The 23665-nt window shown below is 31.1% G+C and overlaps 3 protein-coding genes and 1 pseudogene across 5 annotated transcripts; 1 reads left to right on the forward strand and 3 right to left on the reverse strand.

Annotated features, from left to right (window-relative positions):
• Positions 1–6578: 6578 nt before the first annotated feature.
• On the reverse strand, positions 6579–21953 carry LOC112498973 (60S ribosomal protein L36-2-like; annotated as a pseudogene).
• Positions 7070–9530, forward strand: LOC102607085 (40S ribosomal protein S7). 3 transcript variants are annotated; one of them, XM_006485743.4, is made up of 7 exons: positions 7116–7212; positions 7621–7773; positions 7865–7958; positions 8057–8130; positions 8220–8343; positions 8746–8928; positions 9157–9530. In XM_006485743.4, the coding sequence occupies exons 3-7, from the start codon at positions 7884–7886 to the stop codon at positions 9274–9276; spliced, it is 576 nt and encodes a 191-aa protein (XP_006485806.1). In that variant the 5' UTR covers positions 7116–7212; positions 7621–7773; positions 7865–7883; the 3' UTR covers positions 9277–9530. The 3 variants fall into 3 exon arrangements, with proteins under 3 accessions (XP_006485805.1, XP_006485806.1, XP_024956989.1); XM_006485742.4 differs by lacking the exon at positions 7621–7773 and having other exon boundaries at positions 7070–7212; XM_025101221.2 differs by lacking the exon at positions 7621–7773 and having other exon boundaries at positions 7131–7212; positions 7879–7958.
• LOC102606794 (uncharacterized) lies at positions 9981–15260 on the reverse strand. The gene is made up of 10 exons (XM_052437724.1): positions 15098–15260; positions 14695–14790; positions 14144–14228; positions 11743–11864; positions 11555–11579; positions 11373–11456; positions 11243–11272; positions 11041–11146; positions 10835–10899; positions 9981–10417 (listed from the first exon to the last, which is right to left on the reverse strand). Exons 1-9 carry the CDS (start codon positions 15194–15196, stop codon positions 10836–10838), a joined length of 711 nt encoding a protein of 236 aa, XP_052293684.1. The 5' UTR covers positions 15197–15260; the 3' UTR covers positions 9981–10417; position 10835.
• LOC127900548 (uncharacterized) lies at positions 19058–21016 on the reverse strand. Its single transcript, XM_052435693.1, has 5 exons — positions 20924–21016; positions 20521–20616; positions 19937–20045; positions 19383–19407; positions 19058–19265 (listed from the first exon to the last, which is right to left on the reverse strand). Exons 1-5 carry the CDS (start codon positions 21014–21016, stop codon positions 19058–19060), a joined length of 531 nt encoding a protein of 176 aa, XP_052291653.1.
• Positions 21954–23665: the final 1712 nt, after the last annotated feature.

The following is a 23665-nucleotide window of genomic DNA, read 5'->3' on the forward strand; positions in this document are numbered from 1 at the left end:
AAAGCTTGGAGAAGCATGCTGCTAGGGTTTACACTTAAAAGTTATTTTATAAGGTTCGTAAACAGATTTGCAAAGAAGGCTAGTTTATATTGTTAAGCAATTTCAATCTTTTAGATATTTAAGTGTACACATTAACTAAGCATCTAAAAGCAAATAAGAAGTGGACTGTGGTTTATTATCTAAAACAACAATGTTTTGAGTGCTCCTGCAAGAAGTTCGAATCTACTAAAATACCATGCCCTCACTTATTTTGTGTGATGAAACATATGCATGCTAATGAGATACGTGCTTCATTTATTAACAAAATATGGACCATGACAAATTTGCAAGTTCAATAACTCTAATAGATCAAATTTGCAAATAGGTGAAATTTATTAATGCCCTCACTTATTAAGGACTGCCATAACTCTTTCAGATACTTTAACACCAGCTACAAACAAGAACAATTTCAAAATCTTCAAAATTCAAAAGAAAACAGACATTATCAGCTTTCCAATACAAACAAACTAGCTAATAGGTCAAATTTGCAAGTTTAACGACTCTAATTCTCTCTTCTCTTTATATCCCCGATAGGCTGAAAACAATAATAAACATAAATGTACCACATTTTGTTTTGTTTTTTGGGGGGGGGGGGGGGGTAAGGGAAATCTAAACCTTTTTGGCTCATTTGGGATGAACAATCCATAACACAACAACGGGAACAAGAGTCCATAGGTTGCTTGGCCTCAATTGACTCCAAAATTATCGAATATAATGTCGTCCCATCAATGTAATTGGCATACTAGTGACGCGGCCTCGCTGTAACACTCATAGTTGCATTCCCTTGTTTTGGGTCGTCTCCGTTGGGCTTGGATCCAATTTAATCCATGGCCATGTAGCTGCAAAATAAGTTGTTCTCGAGATCCTCCAAGCTCATCAAATTACCGATCTGAAATGAGATGCATACCATCTAGAATATGGTATTGCACCTCATATTATGATGAATGGTTGGACGACCTACGTGCTAGCTGATTCGGGTTCGGATTTGGCGGATATTGGCTTTGCATGTTTGGAGAATTGAGAGAGAGAGGTTCAAATTTGGGGAATGGGGACTGTGTTTTCAATTTTTTATTTTGTCGTTCTCGTCTTCTATAGTGCCGTTGAGACTTGAGAGCGGAGCTTTTTTTTTACCACTTTCACTTAAAAAAAAAAAGAGAATGAATATTATATGGAAACAATGTAGTTTTAGTAAATTTTAAATTTTATAATTTTTTGCTGGTATTTATGTCTTAATTATTATAACATTATTTTTTTAAAATAAGTTAAAAATAAAATTGATAGATTTATGAGATACACACACACACAAATACTTATATATACACCTAATATATAAATAAAAAACCACTTATGGTTATGATTTTTTTGGGGTTCGGATTTATAATTTTTAGTTAAATTTTAAATTTATAATTTTATACCCAATTTTTCATCCGGGAAAGGGATAAGGTCAACTTTTATAAATTAATTTAAAGAAAAATAATCGATTTATGATTTTATTTACACACACACACACCCTATGTGTATACTTGTGTTGTGTATACTTATGTTGTGTTATAATATATACGCACACACACCCTACGTGTATACTTATGTTGTGTTTACTTTCCAAATTAAAGAATTAGAATCCGAAGTCGGAATTATTAATAGCATTTACTTCGCAAATTAGAGTTGGGAATTAGAATCGAAATTGTGGGGCCCACCACAATTTGGGAATGAGGAATGAGAGACTCATTCCTAAGAGGGAGGTGCTAATGAGTCTTCTATTCTCAGGATTGACTATTTTACCCTTCCCTAAAATTAAAAATGTCTATATTGTTCTCATTTATAATTAATTAATATATTATAATTAATTAATTAATTAATATATTATTAACAAAAATTATTAATAATTATAGTTTTTGAATAAATAATCACAATATTTAATATATTATGATTATAATCAATTCATATATTATTGTTATTATTAATTAATTAATATATTAATAGATTATTAACAATAATATATTAATAATTATTGTTAATGAATAAATAATCACAATAATAAATATATTTTATAATAATAATAATTAATATAATTACTTTAATCAATTAGTATATTTTTTTAATTAATTAAAGTTTTTACAATTAATTAATATATTAATATATTGTTGACAATAATTATTAATAATAATTTTTTAATTGTTCACCTTAAGAGCTTAGACACGTCTTTTAATTCAGATTTGAATTCTCTCATAATCTATTAATATATTTTTTATAATCTTTATATGAGATTTTGACACATGGTAATTAAATAATTTTATGGATATGATTAAATTTATTCTGAACTTTCCTTAATAAACACAAAAAATCACTGTTTTGACTATCTAAAAGCTAGCAAACAAACAGTCCTTAACTCTTTTTTTCCATTTTCTTTGATCAATTTTTTTTTTCTTTTCTTTTCTTGAGAAGCTGTTGCTGTTTTGCTTTTGTTCTCAAAGATTCTGACAACCACAGGGTACAAGAATTCAACATTATGAAGCAAAAGGGGCAAGATTAGCGATATATTTTTTTAATATTATCATTCTATTATTTTCCATATCCTTTTCTTCAGTTTATGCCTTGTGGTTTTTTTTCCTTCTAAGTCAGAACGATTGCAAGGATTGCAATTACAAGGTAACAATATGCCCAGCCAAATGTCGTAAACTCAAGCATCAACAATCTCAACAAACAAGTTTCCGAGTTTTCTTCAACAAAATAGTGTCGGAATTCTGCATACATTTCAAGACTCTCAAGCATCAAACAACACTTCAGTTTAGTGATTGGAAATTTTAGTTTAATTTGTTATATACTTCTTTTGACATCTTATTTTATTTTATAGTTAATATACTAATCAGATGTTTTTATCATTTGATTTGCAAGTGCTCAATTTTTGAAGTAGAATGATTTTTTTTCTGTTACAAATCTAAATCTTTTAAAATAAAACATGTTACTTATTGAGATATTTTGAAGATTTGGCAACTTATCTTAAAGAGTTTAGAGGAGAATCCAAAAGAAAAGAAGAAATAACTACTGAAGAACCCATTAAAAAAAAAAACACTACTGAAGAAAAGGAAAAGTTAAAAAAAAAAAAGAGAGAAAAAAAAGAACGATTAAAGAAAAAGAAAAAGAAAATAAAGTCAGTTTGTTTTTTAGTTAGTTTTAGAATTTTAATTAGTCCAAAATGGTGAGTATTTGTGTTTAATAAGTAAAGTTAAGAATAAATTTAGTCCCGTCCATAGAATCATTTAATTACCATATGTCAAAATCTCCTATAAAAATTTAAAAAAAAAAAAAGATTCTTTTATTTTACACACATTAGTTTGGAAACAATAACTTACTTTCTAATGTAGTTTCCATATTATAATTATTTACACCAATATATTGGTCTGTCCGATTTTTCTTCCTATATCTGTCCAATTCTTCTTCCTATATATTAATATATATTCTCATAAAAACGTCAGAATTCTGTCCATTAAAATCTAATCATGAAAAGCTCCCAAACTTTTGTCATTCTTTTTATTTTTATCTGCATCATCACTTCTGGTAAATCCTCATTATTATCTAGCTAGCCACTTCTACTTAATCTTTAAATACACACGCACATTTTTTTTTTATATTCTATTTCTATCAATAACCTGAAAAACTCTTTGTTGCACAATTTTGGATTTCAAATTAACGTGAGATACATTAATAAATTACTAATTATCATGTGTTTTTTGCAAGCAGAAAATGAAGTGATGATGGCAAATGCTCAAGTCCCATGCACGGCAACTTTGCCAACTACTGATCCCTGCGTGCCAAAAAATTGCCTTGATGATTGTGTTGACAAGTATGGAATTATTTCGTTTATTAAATCACAATGCATAAACGCAGACACCGTCTGTAAATGCATTTATAAGCCGCCGTGTAAATAAAATGATTCATTTCTATGTAATAAATCAAAATCAAAATCAAAATGTTTGAATGAACTAATTCTTCATTTCTTCACCTACATCCTCTTAGTTACAACTCCTAAATTTCTTTTTTTCTTTAACAAATTTGAATTCTAATTTTGATTAGCTATAGATATAGGCTTGATTGTGATTCAAATTCGAAGATTCCTAGGTTTTATATATTGGACAATTTCAATTAAACGTGTTTACTTTGCACTAATTAGCGCGTATGTACTTTTTGGTTGCTAAGGATATAAAATATAATTGATACGGCATATTAGTGAGATATACACATTTTCTACGTGAAGTTAACATAACAATCTTGTTTATGCATACGTACTGTTATATCTCTTAGGATGCGTTTGGTATTATTTTTTAATTGGTATTTTTTATGTTTGTTTTAGAGGAGGAAAATGATGTTTTTAATGTCAGATTATTTAAATTGAAAATACATTTGGTAGCTTATTTTCAAATAGTATATGAAAATGAAAAACAGTAAAAATGTGTTTGGTTGTTTGTTTGAAAATAAGAAAAGCAATGAAAATTTGTTTAGTATAATATTTTATAAAAAAACATTTTTAACAATTACTTATTCAATAATAATATTTTTTAATTGGTATATTGCTCTATTATTATTATTATTATTAATTTAATAAAATAAAATGCAAATGAACCTAACTACAACTTTTTTCTTTCTTTCTGAAGTAGTTTATTTGTGGGCAATTCGAATTTACAAACCAATAAATACTATAAAATGTGAATATAAATTATTTTTGCATCCACATATAACTAATTATTTGCATGTCTATAGCAATAGCCATCAGTTAAAACATTAAAGAGGGGAAAAAATCATCACACTTGACACAAATAAATCATATCACACCGCTTCTAAATTAATTTTTAATTACATTAATTTAAGCTTTATTTTTGATCAAATAAAATAAATTTATAATTATCACTCTATATTATTTTTATAATTTAATAATTACAAGTCCGACATATATTATGTGAATTATTTTTATTCATGGAAATATTTTTAGGGAGAGAGATGGGATTTTAGTAAAGAAAGAAAAAAAATTGAATGAAATTTATATGTGGGTCCCAAAAAAGACAAATCACTGACACACCTCCCTTATTTCAACTTGTTTTTGTCTATTGGTCTCACAAAGTTGGAGAACGTCAAATTGGCGTTCTCCAACTTTTCTTTCTATATAAATGATAGAACGGAAATTTTTATTTTTATTTTTTTTTTGTTTTTAATTTACTGTTACAAAATTGTCTACCAAACAAATTTTCTTAATTTTTATTCTTGGAAAACGAAAAATATTAAGTGAAAAACGTTATCAAACACACCCTTAATTTTTAAGTCTAGTGCAGTGCCATAGTTATTTCAATCATAGTTACCAAATTTAAAAAAAAAAATTATGACATTGCAATTGTGAAAAAAGAAAATTAGGAAACAAATTATCGATAGAAAAGGTATTTAGTCAATTAAAAAGAAAATTTCGAGCGGTTGTATTACATTTCAAAGTGTATAGACCCAACACCTAACGATATTAATGCATTTTTTTTAATTTACACAAATATTTATTAATTGGTTGATTTGGAAACATATCTAATTACTTTGATTGTAGTATTAGTTGCTAAATAAAGATTTTAGCGATTAACTAATACAAGCGATAATCCTAATTCTAATTCTTTATATAAATTACCACTCTGACAACACAGAATTATCATAAAACATTCAAAGCCTATCCTTTAGAAAGAGAGAAGAAAAGAAAATAGATATTCTAATCATGAAAATCTTCCAAACTTTTGTAATTCTTTTGATTTTTCTCTTCATCATTTCAAATAAATCCTCACCTACTAATTGTTTTCATTTTTCTAATGCCCCCCCCCCCCCCCCCCCAATTGTCTATCAATAAATAACTTATATATTATGTGTGTTTTTTTGACTTTTTTTTTTAAATTTTAAATGCAGGAAATGAGGTGATGATGGGAAATGCTCAACAGACATGTGACATAACAAACCCTAAAGCTCCGAGAGTTGTACGCATGAAGCTGATTGTAAATCACTATGTGTTAAGGATTTTGGACCTGAATTGATTGTGAGTGTATATTGCTTAACTGCCAAAACAAAGAATGATACTTGTGTATGTCGTATTAAGTGTTTAAAAAAAAAAAAAAAGTGCAATGTAAAGGTGTATTGGCCGAAAACTGAAATTGTCACACCATAAGTTGGAAATAATTAATAAAATAAATTTGTGCTTTCGATCTCTTTCTTCTATTATTTTTTTATAGTCATTCTCACATGCTGACATCTACATTTTTTAAAATACAATTTCAACATTTTACAATATTGTAAAATGTTTAATCTACATTTTAAAAAGTGTATACGTTTACACTAGGGAAATATTCTACACTTGTAATTATACAAGCAACAACTACACTTATAATGATTTAAATAAATATTCTATGTATATAGTTTATACTTAAATAATAAATTTTCTTAAATTATAAATGGCAGATACGTTACTCTTGCAAGTGTTATTTGTAAAATTAAGATAAAAAGAGAGAGAAAAGAATAGAAAAGAGACTCCAAAATTAGTTAAATATACCTGCAAACTTACACCCAAACTCTTTTCTGTGTAATATAAATATTTTTTTCTAAAATAAAAAATAACTTAATTTATGTAAAAGAAAGACATTTCAATTAATACATGGAAAATAAATCTCGATTATTGATATCTCCATGCATTGCTAAGCAATAGTCGTCGATCTAAAAGTGGCTAATCTGTGAATAAATACGTCTCACCCTAGTTCAGCAAAAAAAAAAAAAATTGAATTAGAACCGTAATTATTTTTTTTAATGTAATTTCAGTTAAGGATAAATAGGAAAATACAAAAAAAAATACAAAATGAGGAATTACAAAAGATAATGGCGGGGGTGTTAGTGGTACATTTAAACGGGCCCAAATTGAATTAGAGCCTACGAAATAGACAAGAATTAAAGCAGGCTTCAGTTTTAACAAAACTTGGGTCGCTCAATTTTAGCCCATTATTCCCCGAACTTAATCTTTGACCGTAGATCTAATTCAGAATATTATCACAGCCGTTCAATACGAAAGTTATAATTCCTCGTCAGTTCCCCCAAACAAACTCTAGGGTTTCTCTCGTCTGCCAAAAACCTCTCTGTTTTCTTTGGCCCCTGCTTCTTCTTCCCGAGGTAAGCTCGTAGTCCCTAATCTCATTTGTTCCCCCTGTTTGGATACCAAGAAAATGTAAGAAAACAGAATAAAGATCGTTTAATTTCACTTTTATACAGACTTTTAGTTTTTCTTTTTACTGTTTGTTTACCGGCAAAATGTAGGGAAAAAATGTTTAAGATGATGTAATCAGTTTTCTATAACATGGGTTTTATTAGTGGTTCAACATTTGGTTGTATGCAGTTTTGTATGTGGTTCAGTTGATTTTTATTTGTATGAAAAGAGATTCTTTGTTGTGTTTTAGAATTTTTTTCTCAAGTAATTTAGGAGACGCAAAAATATCCGATAATTTTGTTCTTGATTTGGGCACTTTACAATTGCTATTAGCTCAGTTTGTATGCTAAGACCTAAAAATGGGACAGTAACAGAGCTGTAAAATGGCTATAAGCTTGTATCTATATTAGGGTCCAACGTGGTATCCTACCCCACAGTCTGTGTGCCGTCAGATGGTCATAAAGTTTACAAATTTCTCACCTTGCTCAGGCTGTGGTATACAGTAGGTGTCACAGCCTCTATATTATGTCTATGAGTTTTACTTGATGCCTTCGAATATTTACTGCATATTGTATTGTTTCTGATTTATTTTCACCTTCCCTGCTGTTAATGAGTCAGTTTGTCCCGATCAGTGAATATGTTTTCTGCACAGAAGAAGATTCACAAAGATAAGGATGCCGAACCTACTGAATTTGAGGAGTCGGTTGCTCAGGTATAAATTGTCCTTTAATACTCTATTCCCTAACTTATTGCAGATTTAAGACTTTAAGGTCTGATATTCTTTGTTTTTTTAATTTTTGTTTAAAATAGGCTGTCTTTGATTTGGAAAATACCAATCAAGAGCTTAAAAGTGAGCTGAAGGATCTATACATTAATTCTGCTATGTAAGACTGATCATTTTTTGTGCTAGTTTGGTTAATTCAGTTTGTTTTTTTTTTTCATCCTGTAACTGTTTTCTCTCTCTGTCATACAGGCAAATCGATGTCCCTGGTAACAGGAAAGCTGTTGTTATCCATATTCCATACAGATTAAGGAAGGCCTACCGTAAGATTCATACTAAGCTTGTGAGGGAACTTGAGAAGAAGTTTAGTGGAAAGGTGATTAAAGATTACTTGGTTCTTTCAAATTTTCCTTTTTTACTTATTCAAGGTCTATCATTTCTCCTGAAAATTGCTGTTATGTGTGTCAAAGTGATTTGTCAATACTTGCTTTTAGCCAGGAAGTATCATTTCCTTGATGCATTCTATAGATGCTCAGAAGGGTAAAATTGATATTTTAATTGGCATTGGGAATAAGTGTTGGCTGCTTGTGTGACTAAGCATAATTTCATCTCCATATGAATCGTTTTTTTAGTATTAAGTCAATCGCGCATGTGTGAGAATACCTGATAATAACTACTTATTCTAATTTTCATGATTTAAACCATCATATACCCTATATGTCATGAATTTTTATTAGCTAATCTCCTTGATTTTAATTAGATATTTTACATATTGTAGGATGTGATCTTGATTGCTACTAGGAGGATATTAAGACCTCCAAAGAAAGGATCTGCTGTTCAGAGGCCCCGCAGCCGCACACTTACTTCTGTGCATGAGGCAATGCTGGAAGACGTTGTGTTGCCTGCTGAGATTGTTGGGAAGCGCATAAGATACCGACTGGATGGATCTAAGATAATGAAGGTACATCAGCATAACCATCTATATATACCTATTTAAGTTTTAGTGCTCATGAATATATTGATAAAGAAAAGGAGTCTGGGCATGAGTTTGGTAATATCTTGGTTGATTAACTGACCTTGGTGCTTCCTGAAATTCCAAGGTTCTCACTAAAACAAGTGATTATAATTGAAAGATTTTTTTTCCCTTTAATTGCACATACCTCCTAATTTTATATCCTCTGATTGGCAGGTTTTCTTGGATCCGAAGGAACGGAACAATACTGAGTACAAACTGGATACATTTGCTGCTGTTTACAGAAAGCTTTCGGGCAAAGATGTTGTGTTTGATTTCCCAGTAACAGAGGCTTAAACAGATCAAAAGTTCCATGCAACCTTTTTCAAATGTCAACCCACCAACCCCCACCCCCCCCCCCCCCCCCCACCCCACCCCGCGGGATCCTTGTTATTGGTTTTCTATTTAAAATTTTGATATTTTAGGCATAGCGAGCAGAAACTGTTACCATGGTTTTCATTTGTTTTGTTCTGTTCAATGTTGAATCATGGTTTTATTGAATGTTGGATTTCTACATAATCTAAGAGTATGCTTTATTTGGTGTTTGCTAACTTATCTACATCCAAAATTCCTTGTAATCCTTGTGATGAACTCTGAACCTATGTGTTGTTAGCCCTTATTTGTTTCCATTATGTTCTTGTAAATCAGCATGATTAAAATAGTGCTTAAGCACTTTGTTGTGATCCCATTTTGTGTATGTTAAGATGTTTTTGGAGCAATTTGACAGTGGCTCTACTGCTGTATGTTGGAATCAAAGATTGTTGTGAGCAAGTAGAATATAATGCTGTAAATATCAGTGTAATGACCTGTTGTCATAGCAGTTGTATATATCTCTGTGTAATACAGTAACCTGATGCTTAATTAGTTTCAAAAAAAAAAAAAAAAAACTAAGCTGTAAAACTGTTCCCAAAGGTATGTAGAATCTATTCTTAGCATAAACTGCTCCATGAACACATAATCAATAAATACTTGATGACCATCATTAGTAGGCTCAAGGTAAATGCAGAGTGAATAAGCATCGAGATATCTTATCAGACATGTTTTTTCACTTGTAACCACAGTAACATGATCATTGCTCAGTATCAAAATGCGACCAGTAAGATTAGAACCTAGGTCCTCTAATAAAAAATCTTTTCTCCCAAATCAAGCCGCAGCTCAATTGGCTGACTTAAAAATGAAAAATGAAAAATGAAAATGTCACCTTTACATCAAAGCTCAAAATTGATTACTTTGAACTGGAATGTCTGCAACAAGAGAGTTTGGCTATAAAGACTAGAATCGTCATCTCCAAAGAAAAAAGAGATGGCACTCCTTAAGTGTATGAAATTAGCTATAGAGACTAGTATCGTCATCTCCGAAGAAAAATGAGATGGTACTCCTTAAATGTATGAAATTGCAGATGCGCAATGGCAGGGCTTCTCAGCATTAAATAATTTGCCTGTAATGATGTGACAGGCATTTGAGATTGCATGATCCACATTATCTTCACATAAAGGGTAATCCTTATAAATGCAAACTAAATTTGCTAAAACATGCAAACTAAATATGCTAAAACAATCAGACAACATTAAGTGAACTACTGTGAAACCAATTCAGATTCATGGTTAAACTTGATTTGTGTTGGTCATAAATTTGACAATGTTGCTTCAAACATGTGTCTGAAGCAATTCAATGAGTTTGAGGGTAATTAATCTAACACAAAAGAAAAACTGAAAAATGCTAGGATCATTTTATTTAAACCACAACCCTTAGTGCTTCATGGACTATTAGGTCAAATATAATACATGATTATACTAATTGAAATTGAGGCATAATGAAAATCATGACTTCAATTACTAGCAGTAGCAGAGCATACCTCAAGACAGTATCACAAGACCAAAGTACATGGCTCCACAGAGAAAGAAGAAAGATATTAATCCCCTGCAGGTAAGAGTTCTTCATTAAGAGTGAAGCAAACAACATTGGATGTACGATTCATTTGAATTTCTTTTGTACTTTACACAACAGAGACAGAATCACCAGGCTGATATCAACCATATTTACTAGAGTAGTAATGCTTACCAAATGATGCCCCATCCAATGCCATTACATGGGCAAGGACACACTTCTGCAAATTTCTCAGCATCACTTGAGTGAACTCTTCGAGATATGAGATCATCATAAATATCTGCGCCGTCATACATGCAGTGAGGGCCTCAATAATACAACAGCAAACTCACACGGTGAAAATCAGGAAAAAAAAAATTTCTTTCAGAAACCATACCCAGAACTGAAAACAAGCTGTTCATCACACCTGCAGTTATTAAGTTGTGATTCTTCATCGCTCACACATGAAGCATTACAGTAAACTTCACTGAACAGTACGGAAAGAAAAAGAGCAGAATTACATTTACCAATGAACAGAATGATATACCGAAGTATGCGGATATCTGTTGTTTCTTGCAGAACCCATATTACACCAAGAAAAATAACAAACCCTGATGATTCAACATTTAGATGGCAATATCTCAGACTGTGCATATAATAACAAGCCATCATAGGAAGACAGATTTAGATTGGCTATCAAAACACTTACCTATACAAAGTCCTCGAAGTGTCCACTGTAGAAACAATATAAATCAGATTATAAGAATAAGCAAAGAAATATTTTTGACATATTAGATCTAAAAGAGAAGTGAAAGGACAATAAAAAAACAATAAATTGTTGCGAATAATTTATTTCAATCTGTGATACACGGAATGATTTCATAAATATCTGCTTACATTTTTAGCAACCAAGAGTACAACTAGCAGAGCAGCCACAAGACATCCTGCAGCAATTCTTGCAGTAAGAAGAGTTGTGGAAGCAAGAATCAGCAGCATCCCCCAGAAAGATGAACCAAGATCTGGAGTACAATAATGGTGAAATAGAAGAACCATATTAATTCTAAAAGCTATTGCTCACAAAGAAACAAATGAAGATACCTTAAAATTCTAGGCATAAATATCAAACAGTAAAGATCCACACGTTACTAATATGAACCTATTGGATGAAAAAACCAATTACATTCAGACATTTGAAATGTCCACGTCGGACAAAAGTTTGATTTGATAAATAGAACAAGCTTTAACAATATTCAAATTCCTTGTTTTTAGTTTTTCGATAAAAGGGAAAACAAATTTTTTATTTTTTGCTTTGAAAGATATACTATCGTAATTGACAGTATATGGAGTAATAAGATTTATAAAAGGGGTTCCCAAAATGACAGCATGGTGTATGTCATTTGTAAGAACAAAAGAAGTTTTGAATTCAAAATTATTGTTGTGAATTGAAGCTTCAACTTTAGAATTAACTTTAAGTTTTGAATTGTTGGCGGCAGAAAGTCTTTATTTTGTTTTCTCATGAAATCTTTTAGGGACAATGTCCTCTCTTATGCAATTCAAATCAGCACCAGTGTCAAAAAGGGCAATGGAGTCAATTGCAAAATTATCAGAAAAAATTAGGGTAATTTTAATTAAATATTTTCTCATAGTGATTTGCTTTAAAACAAATAGAAAATCATTGGGTACGGACTCAATGTTTTCTAGATTTTGGTCTTTTTTATCATCATTATCAGAATTGGATTCATTATCCGAATTATCCTGTAATTGCTTTTGTAAAAGAAGTTGGATAATTTGGGAATCATTCTTTTGCTTTTCCTTTAATTCTCTTATCTCAAGTTTAATATTTTTAATATCACAAGTTCAAAGCTCTCATTGAAAAAGAAATCTGTGCTGATTTACCATCTGCTTTTTGAAATAGAAAACAATACTTGGTAGATTTACCTTATGAAAATTCTTTTGATGAAAGACAAATTCCCACTAAAGCTCGCCCAATTCAAATGAACATGGACTTAGAACAGCATTGTAAAAATGAGATCAAAGATTTAGAGTCTAAAGGACTCATTGTGAAATCCAGATCTCCATGGTCTTGTGCTGCTTTTATGTAAATAAAAATTCTGAAATTGAAAGAGGAACACCAAGACTGGTAATAAACTACAAACCCTTAAACAAAGCATTAAAATGGATTAAGTATCCTATACCTAACAAAAAAGATTTGCTCCAAAAACTTTGCTCTGCATTCATTTTTTCTAAATTTGATATGAAGTCTGGTTTTTGGCAAATTCAAATTCACCCTAATGACCGTTATAAAACTGCTTTTACTGTTCCTTTCGAACAGTATAAGTGGACTGTTATGTCATTTGGTCTAAAGAATGCACCCTCAGAATTTCAAAGAATCATGAATGACATTTATAATCCTTATTCTGAGTTCTGCATTGTTTATATAGATGACGTGTTGATTTTTTCTCAAACAATTGATCAACATTTCAAACATTTAAAGACTTTTTATCTTGCCACTAGAAAGGCTGGTCTAGCCCTTTCTAGTTCTAAAATTTCATTATTTCAAACAAAAGTCAGGTTCATTGGTCACTATATTTCTAAAGGAACTATTACCCCTATTGAGCGATCACTTTTGTTTGCGGATAAATTTCCTGATAAAATTCTTGATAAAACCTAACTACAAAGATTTTTAGGAAGTTTAAATTATGTTCTTGATTTCTGTCCTAATATTAACCGGATGTCTAAACTTTTGCATGACAGGTTAAAAAAGAATCATGTTGCATGGACAGATGAACATACTAAAGCTGTTCGATTAATAAAAAATACTGTAAAGAATATTCCTTGTTTATCCTTGGCAAATCCTGCATTACCTAAAATAGTTGAAACAGATGCATCTGATTTAGGCTATGGAGGCATTCTAAAACAAAAAGAGAATGATAAAGAACAGATAGTACAATATGTTTATGTCCATTGGAATGATTGTCAAAAAAATTATTCTACTATCAAAAAAGAAATCATTTCTATTGTTTTATGCATATCTAAATTCCAAAGTGATTTATTAAATCAAAAATTTTTGCTTAGAATTGATTGCAAAACTGCAAAACATGTTTTGGAAAAAGATGTTCAAAATATTGCTTCAAAACAAATTTTTGCAAGATGGCAAGCCATTTTAAGTGTTTTTGATTTCGATATTGAATTTATTAAAGGAGATACAAATTCTGTTCCTGATTTTCTAACTAGGGAATTTCTTCAAAACAGAGCTATACCACTAAATAGAAAACTGGTCAAGGGTAAAAGACTCTACATCCAGCTGGCAAGATAAACAAGTATACGCCACCACGTGTTTGTGTGGTGCCACCTTCATCAGCATGAACCTGGATCCCTTCCACCTGCACGCTAATGTATATCAGAACCTGATTTGAATCAAATGAACTCAAAATATTCTTAAGGCTGGAGATATTCTGTTTACAATTATGTGTATCTGACTGACTCAACAATCATCCTAGACAGCTGATCAAGCAACTTGAGGCCAAAAGCGGGTACCAAATACAAGTATTATACAACCTATGTTTACACAGAAAATTTAGGAATGGAAAATAGTATCTTTTATCAAATAGAGCAAGTGTCATAGACCCCCAGTCGGGTAGGCCTTTGACTTGTTCCTAGAAAAAAAATAAATTATAGATTTTGTTTATTTTCTAGCGTAAATTAGTTATATAATTGATTGCGATTTGAAAGAGTTAAGTACATTAACACTACAAATCCAAATTGAGACCTAAATACATTAATGATATAGATGGCGCATTTCATCTTTAAGAATAGAATCTTTACATTATAGAAGGTCTTCGATCTTACCTTCCCGCATGTAAGTTTACAAGCAATAGCATGGCTGGCCTCGTGAAGAAATACCGTCACAAGCTTGAATGGTTTCAGCAGACTTGTCCTCCATAACTGAAAGGATTAAAGCAAGATTCAACCTCAATTCAAAGTCAGCATTGAGAGAACACATTTAATAGTCTCATTTATCAAACCAGTAAATGGTTTCAAATTGGAAACTCAAATAATCCAAATCTGGGCAGTGCCCCACAAAGCTGCCATCAAAATAAGTGATTGCAAAGAACCAAAACAAAAACATTAGCTGTCATCTTATTTGAACTAGATGGGATTGCTTCATTGATAAAATGCAGTCAAGATTTCGATCCAGGGAGCGAACAGAAATGAAAGTAAACGATAATACTTGAGAGAAGTCAAGACATACAGCGAGTATAACAACAGTACAAACAGAGACAGTAACCAGAAACACAACTTGTTCATGGTTGCAGCACTGCTTCAGCTCCCAGTTGGGTCTCATATTCATTCTCTGCTTAATGCTTATCAATCAAATGAAATGGCGTGAACCAACAAAAATGGAAAATCCAACAATCACACTGCTGATCTGTCTTCTTCTTCTTCTTCTTCTAGTCCAGTTTGTAGAGTCAAATGGACTCGCTGGCTGGTTGGAGACTAGTAATAAATAGTCTTTTTAAATTAGAAGTGCATTTTTTACAGTTAAGAATCAACGCTTGGTGAAAAAGAGGTCTATTTGAGCCGATGCAAAAATATTACTTTAAAGACGGAAAACAAACATGTTTGAAAACGATTATACGCGATATTATTACTCACCTAATTGATGACATATCAAGTAAACATTGATGTTCTTGTAATTTATTTATAAATTACATCTACGTTATTAATTAATTCGACAACACTATATTTTTCATTTTTTATCGCCTATTAAATCATTACTCCTAAAATAAATATATGCATTAAGTAAATTTTATTTAAGAGATTTATGAGAATGTCCTAAAAATAGTTTCCCATTTTCACAACCACAAATTCCCCTTTATTAACTCTCCATCACAAATACCTAAACCAAATGCCCTTGGTTCTAAAACACCCAAAGCACAACTCTTTCTTCTTTCACAGACAAAATCTAAATATTGCTTCTCTCTTTCTTCTTAATCTTATTCATTTCGGATCTCAAACCAAAACTTGAGCTTTACTCTTGAAACATCAAAATCCTTAAGCTACTTAAACCCATATTTCCTTTCTTCAACATTTCCAACTTCATTTCGACACAGTTCCAGTTTTGTTTTGTTAATTTGTATTGTTGATTTGTTTTGTTAAATTTAGTCTATTTATGTTTACTAATCATTTTGTTATTGTCAATATTGAATCAGTCGTAATGGCTTCAATGATAGTTCAGATGTGTTTTGGTGGATCGTGGGAGAGTTTGGGGAATGGTTGCGTGGAATACAAGAATGGAAAAAATATAGTGTTTTTTGTTCGGAAAGATTCAACTTTTGATGAATTCATTGCAAGGGTGTATGAGGTGCTTCAGATAAATTCGGATGAATATTACATTACGGTAAAAACAGTTTTGAAATCAAATTGTCCTACAGAACCCGCAGCTTCATTGCCTATCGACATACTCGATAATGAAATGGTGAGGGTTATCAAACACATGAATTCTGATCCTCTAAAATATGGGTACACTCCTATATTTGTTACCATATCTCCTAAAATTATCACGTCTCTTAGAAGTCAAATAATAAGAGTTTAGGCCACCAGTATACATAAACTCTCTCAGACGCATGGTCAGTGAAAAAACAAATAAATAAATAAGAGAATACTAAGGGATATACGAATCCAATGCCGTAGTCCTTAAATATTTCATTGTTATTGTACTGTTTTAAAGTTATTTAATTTAACTTGTATTATTGTGTTATATGTAATGCAAAATTTAAAGAGATGTTAATTATTATTATTTTTTTCTAATTGCTAATATGAAAAACCTTAAAAACTGTTAAAGTAGAGGACGCCATAGTAATTTGCAAAAATGGGCAAACAATACCATTGTTACTGCTTATTAAGACCGACCAACGCCCGGTATGGGAGCTTTGTTGTTCAATTATCAAGAAATAATTAATAAATGATTTAGTTTTTTTTTTTTAAATTCTCGAGTATTATTAACAGCCCGCTCGCGCTGCAACCATTGTGAATGGCCCGTTCAGAATGGATTATGGCCTATGAATATGGCAATTGATTAAAACATCCGAAAGGCCGTTAAGGACTATGCTATTATTATAACCTCTAATTGTAATACAATAATTTTTTTTTTTAATTTAAAACTGAACATAAATTGAGCATGCGGATCACTTATCATGGTTTTATTGAATGTCGGATTTCTACATAATCTAAGAGTATGCTTTATTTGGAGTTTGCTAGCTTATCTACCTCCACAATTCCTTGTAATCCTTGTGATGAACTCTGATCCTATGTGTTGTTGTTAGCCCATATTTGTTTCTGTTATGTTCTCGTAAATCAGCATGATTAAAATAGGGCCTAAGCGCTTTGTTGTGATCCCATTTTGTGTATGTTCAGATGTTTTTGGAGCAATTTGACGGTCTCACAGCCATTGTAGGTGGGAAATAAAGATATTGTGAGCAAGTAGATTATGACGTTGAAGTGGGCATCTCTGTAACAGTCAACTTCTTTCACAAGGATCGTCTTCATTGTGATATTAGTGCAAAGCAAGAAGCTTAATTGGCACTGCCACTGCAACTGCGTTAAGTTTATGAACATTTGAAATAGAAAGCCCCCAAAACCCACACCTTCAGGGAGAGCGCTCGTTTAGAATCTTGTATCTGCAAATTTTTTAAGTGAAAATATAGTATATAAGGCAAGGGCGGGCAGGGTGGATTAGAGATAGCCAATGGGCCGAGCCGGCCATCAAAGCAAGGTTTATGTGTGTTCGTGCTTGTGCTAGGTTTATGTGTGTTCGTGCTTGTGCTGTACCGTGTCCATTATGTATTTCGCGGCGTGCTAAATTTTTTTTCTTAGGTCCAGTTCGGTACGTGTGCCGTGCTTAAGAAAAAAGTCTAATAAGTGTTTTTTTTAAAAAAAATTTAAGAGTGCATGCCAAGCTATTAGTGTACTTTTTTTAAAATTTATGTATTTTTTAAGTTTATGTGCTTTTATTCAAATTTAATATAATCAAAAATTCAAAATTCAAATCCATATTTAATAATAATAAATTAATAATAGTAAGAGAATGTAATATTAATTAAGTTTGACCTTATAGTATTAAATTTTTTTTAATATTTAACAACATTAATAATAATAATTTTTTATGAAGGGTTAACATAATTGTTAACTTTGACTTATATAGAGTCATAAATCATAGTTCACAATAATATTAATGCATATTTATAATTTTATTCATTAAAATCATTATATCAATTATTTATTTAATAAATTATAAATATAAATTAATTATAGTATTTTTTTAAAACCAAGAATTAAATGAATTTAAAAGATTCAATCTCAAATTATTTGTAAAATCATAAAATTTTAAATTTACTTTCATTAAAAAATAAAACGTGCTTATTGCGGCTTTTTTATCATGTCGTACTTAGTCCATCTTCAATCGTGTCGTGCTTTTAAGACTCGCATGCCTAAAATTCTAAACCCGACCCAGCCCACGTGTGTGTCGTGCCGTGCCGGGCCACATGCCCTACCGAAACGTACTCGTGTCATGCTGTGCTGTACGGATACGTCCCGTGCTCCTACCGTGCCATGTGCCATTCAGCCCAATGGTCATCTCTCGGGTGGATTCATTCAACTCTAATATGAAGCTGTAAAACAGTGCCCAAAGGTATGTAGAATCTATTATTATCGTAAACTGCCTCATCAACATAGTCAATAAATACATCATGACCATTATTAGTAGGCTCAAGGTAAATGCAGAGTGAATAAGCGTCGCGATATCTTATCAGACATGTTTTTATAATTGTAACCATGGTAATATGCTCATTGCTCAGTATCAAAATGCGAGCGGTAAGATTAGAAACTAGGTCCTCTAATAAAAAATCCTTTTTCCCAAATCAAGCTGCAGCTAAATTGGCTGACTTAAAATGAAAAATGAAAATGTCACCTTTACATCAAAGCTCAAAATTGATTACTTTGAACTGGAATGTCTGCAAGAAGAGAGTATAGCTATAGAGACTAGAATCGTCATCTCCAAAGAAAAATGAGATGGCACTTCTTAAGTGTATGAAATTAGATATAGAGACTAGTATCGCCATGAATATCTGCACCATCATATACATGCAGTGAGTGCATCAATAATGCAACAACAAACACACTCGGCGAAAATCAGGTACAATTAATTTTTGTTTCAGAAACCATACCAAGAACTGAAAACAAGCTGTTCATCACACCTGCAGTTATTAAGCTGTGATTCTTCATCGCTCACACATGAAGCATTATGGTAAACTTCACTAAACAGTACAGAAAGAAGAAGAGCAGAATTACATTTACCAATGAACAGAATGATATACCGAAGTATGCGGATATCTGTTGTTTCTTGCAGAACCCATATTACACTAAGAAAAATAACAAACCCTGATGATTCAACATTTAGATAGCAATATCTCAGACTGTGCATATAACAAGAAGCCATCATAGAAAGCCGGATTTAGATTGGTTATCAAAACACTTACCTATACAAAGTCCTCAAAGTGTCCACTGTAGAAACAATATGACTCAGATGATAAGAATAAGCAGAGAAATATTTTTGACATATTAGATCTAAACGAGAAGTGAAAGGACAATAAAAAAACAATAAATTGTTATGAATAATTTATTTCAATCTGTGATAACTGAATGATTTCATAAATATCTGCTTACATTTTTAGCAACCAAGAGTACAACTAGCAGAGCAGCCACAAGACATCCTGCAGCAATTCTTGCAGTAAGAAGAGTTGTGGAAGAAAGAATCAGCAGCATCCCCCAGAAAGATGAACCAAGATCTGGAGTACAATAATGGTGAAATAGAAGAATCATATTAATTCTAAAAGCTATTGCTCACAAAGAAACAAATGAAGTTACCTTAAAATTTTAGGCATAAATATCAAACTGGAAAGATCCATACCTTACTAATATGAACATATTGGATGGAAAAAACCAATTACATTCAGACGTTTGAAGAATCCATGTCGGACAAAAGCTAATTGTACCACTAAATAGAAAACTGGTCAAGGGTAAAAGACTCTACATCCAGCTGGCAGGATAAAGCAGTATACGCCACCACGTGTTTGTGTGGTGCCACCTTCATCGGCATGAACCTGGCTCCCTTCCACCTGCATGCTAATGTATATCAGAACCTGATTTGAATTGAAAAAACTCAAAATGTTCTTAAGGATGGAGCCATTCTGTTTACAACTATGTGTATCTGACTGACTCCACAATCATGCTTATAAAAAAAAAAAAAAAATCATCCTAAATGACTGATCAAGCAACTAGAGGCCAAAAGTGGGTACCAAATACAAGTATTATACAACCCATGTTTACACAGAAAATCTAGGAATGAACAACAGTATCTTTTATCAAATAGAGCAAGTAGTCATAGATCCACAGTGGGGTGGCCCTTTGATTTGTTTCCTAGAATAAAATGAACTATAGATTTTGTTCATTTTCTAGCATAAATTAGTCATTTAATTGATTGCGATTCGTAAGAGTTAAGCATATTAACTCAGTCACTACAAAACAAAAATGAGACCTAGATACATTAATTATGTAGATGGCGCATTTCATCTTTAAGAAAAGAATCTTTAAATTATAGAAGGTTTTCGATCTTACCTTCCCGCATGTAAGTTTACAAGCAATAGCATGGCTGGCCTCGTGAAGAAATACTGTCACAAGCTTGAATGGTTTCAGCAGAATTGTCCTCCATAACTGAAAGGATTAAAGCAAGATTCAACCTTAATTCAAAGACAGCATTGAGAGAACACATTTAATAGTCTCATTTATCAAACCAGTAAATGGTTTCAAATTGGAAACTCAAATAATCCAAATCTGGGCAGTGCCCCACAAAAGCTGCCATCAAAATAAGTGATTGCAAAGAACCAAAATAAGAACATTAGCTGTCATCTTATTTGAACTAGATGGGATTGCTTCATTGATAAAATGCAGTCAAGATTTCGATCCAGGGGGCGAACAGAAATGAAAGTAAAGGATAATACTTGAAAGAGTCAAGACATACGGCGAGTATAACAGCAGCGCAAACAGAGACAGTAACCAGAAACACAAATTGTTCGTGGTTGCAGCACTGCTTCAGCTCCCAGTTGGGTCTCATATTCATGCTCTGCTTAATGTTTATCAATCAAATGAAATGGAGTGAACCCACAGAAATGGAAAATCCAACGATCGCTGCTGATCTGTCTTCTTTTTTCAGTCCAGTTGGTAGAGTCAAATGGACTCGCTGGCTAGTCGGAGACCAGTAATAAATAGTCCTTTTAAATTAAAAGAGCATTTTTAACAAGGTCAGGACTATTTACACTCCAAAATCTATTTTGAACACTCATTTACTTTCAACACTCAACTAATAATTTTAAAATATTAATTTTTATTTGGATCACTCTTTCAAATTCCAATATTGTCTCTCTTATCCATTTCTTTAATTAACTTATTACCTCTTTACACCCAATAAAGTATTTATCATCACAAACAAAATATCTAATTTTCTTCCATTTTTATTAACTTTTATTTTCCTCTCATGACAATTTCGAATTGAAAAAAAAAAAAAAAAGCAAGCAACGTAGGCTAAACACAAACTCTGCTAATTTAATAACCCAAGTTCAGGTGAACATGACATGTAGCAAAGTAATGCATCACTTTTTCTTCTTTCCACCTCCAGTGGCCCTCATCCTGCGGAGTACATTAGACATCTCCCCATACTTCATCTTTGCCCTCTCATGACTAGTCATGAGTGCAGAGCTTTCTTTTTGCAAGCTTCAGTGCCCTCTTATCCTTGCCGACTTTAAGAAGCGCATTGATCCTTTTCTCATAGGGTGCAAAGCCAGCAACTTCCCTAATCACATTCCTCTCAAAGTGGACCCTTTTGCTTGTTTTCCCTTTGCGATCTACTTGGCGCGGCAGCAGTTCCTTCTTGGTCACAATATGACCTTGCTTAATCCAACAAATAGAATACTATTTAGTTGTTTAGGAGCCATTACCTCCAATGAAACAGAGATATTGTGGAGATCTTGTCTCAACTTTTCATTGTTGGTGTGGATTATAGTAGGTAAAGTATGACTATTTATTGGATAAAAATTTATCAAATTGTGTTTTATTATATTGTCCTTAATAGTAAATTATATTAAGGTTAAATTAGTAATATAAAAAATTATTAAAATGTGAGTTTTCAAAATAATTTTTAGAATGCAAATAGTCCCATCCTTTTAACAATTAAGAATTAACGCTTGGTAAAAAAGAGGTCTATTTAAGCCGGTGCAAAAGTAATACTTCAGGACAAAAATCAAACTTGTTTGAAAACGATTATACACGATATTATTACTCACCTACTCGATGAGAGGACTCACATATGTTGCAACGTTTCAACATACCACTACTTTTGTCTTTTTGTAGTTTGATTACACCACACCACCTTATATTTTTTGTAAAATTAAACAGGTATTGAAAGTTACAAATTTTTACATATCAGTCCTTTTTTGGGATAAAATAGCATTTGAAAAGAATTGTAATTGTTGTTATTATTATCATTAATAATAATATCATTATTATTATATAATATTATTGCTTTTAAATTTTATTATTTTTATTTATTTTAATTATCATTATTTATTATTATTACTATCATTAATGTCATTAATAATAATAATTATTATTAAAATTTATTACTTTTATTATTTTAATTGTTATCATACTGTAATTAAATCATTATTATTAATATTAATATTGTTATTATTAATATTATTGTTATTATTAAAATAAATTTAACTATATTATTTTAATTATTATCATTATTAATATTATTATTGTCGTTAATTTCATTGTTGTTGTTGTTGTTGTTGTCATTATTATTATTATTATTAAATTTAATTAATTTTTTGTCTTTTTATTATTATTATTATATACAAATAATATTTGGGACATAATTGACAAAGGGCATTTTAGTCTATTCTGATTCTAAAATAAAGGGAATGCTATTCATTGTAATTCTAATTCCTACAATTCAACTAAAACAACTTATTCTTATTCAAATTTCTTATTACGATTCCAGTTCATTTCCATTTATTTTTAGTAAACGCACCATTAGAGTGTGTTTGGAACATAGTATTGTCTAGTATTATAATGTTGTTCACATTAATTTATTGCTTACCTATGTTTGGACATTTTGAAAGCTAGATTATAGTCCATCATATAATTCACTACAATGCGCCAACTTTTTCCTTAACTGAAACACTAAATATATTTAAATTTTTATTTTTATTATAATAATTATAAAAAAATAAATAATATTATTTTATTATTTTATTATATCATATTATATTTATATATTAATAATTAATATAAAAATAATAGTTAAATATAATTAATAATAAATTTATATAATGAGAGTAGATCTAGAAATGATAGCAATAATTGAAGAATTATGAAATATTTAAGAATTTGTGGAATAAATCAAAAGATTTATCTTTCTAAAGTTAGAGAGCAAACATAGATTTTATTTTATATTTAAGCGATTGTGGCTCTCATAAACAAATACTGAAACATGCATTGTAATTGCCTAATATCAATAATAAAGGTTCTCACAAAATTTCCTACTTCATTTTTATTTATGTCATTTAACAACTTAGCCAATAAATAAAATAATAATAATTATATTTTTTCCTGACATTTCAGGAAACATGAGGGATTGAAATGATAATAGCCTAAGTCCATCCCCCTTGCAGCAACATAGGCGAACCCTGAAATGACATAA

The sequence above is a fragment of the Citrus sinensis genome, chromosome 3 (assembly GCF_022201045.2).
Source record: "Citrus sinensis cultivar Valencia sweet orange chromosome 3, DVS_A1.0, whole genome shotgun sequence".
NCBI classification, from domain to species: Eukaryota; Viridiplantae; Streptophyta; class Magnoliopsida; order Sapindales; family Rutaceae; genus Citrus; species Citrus sinensis.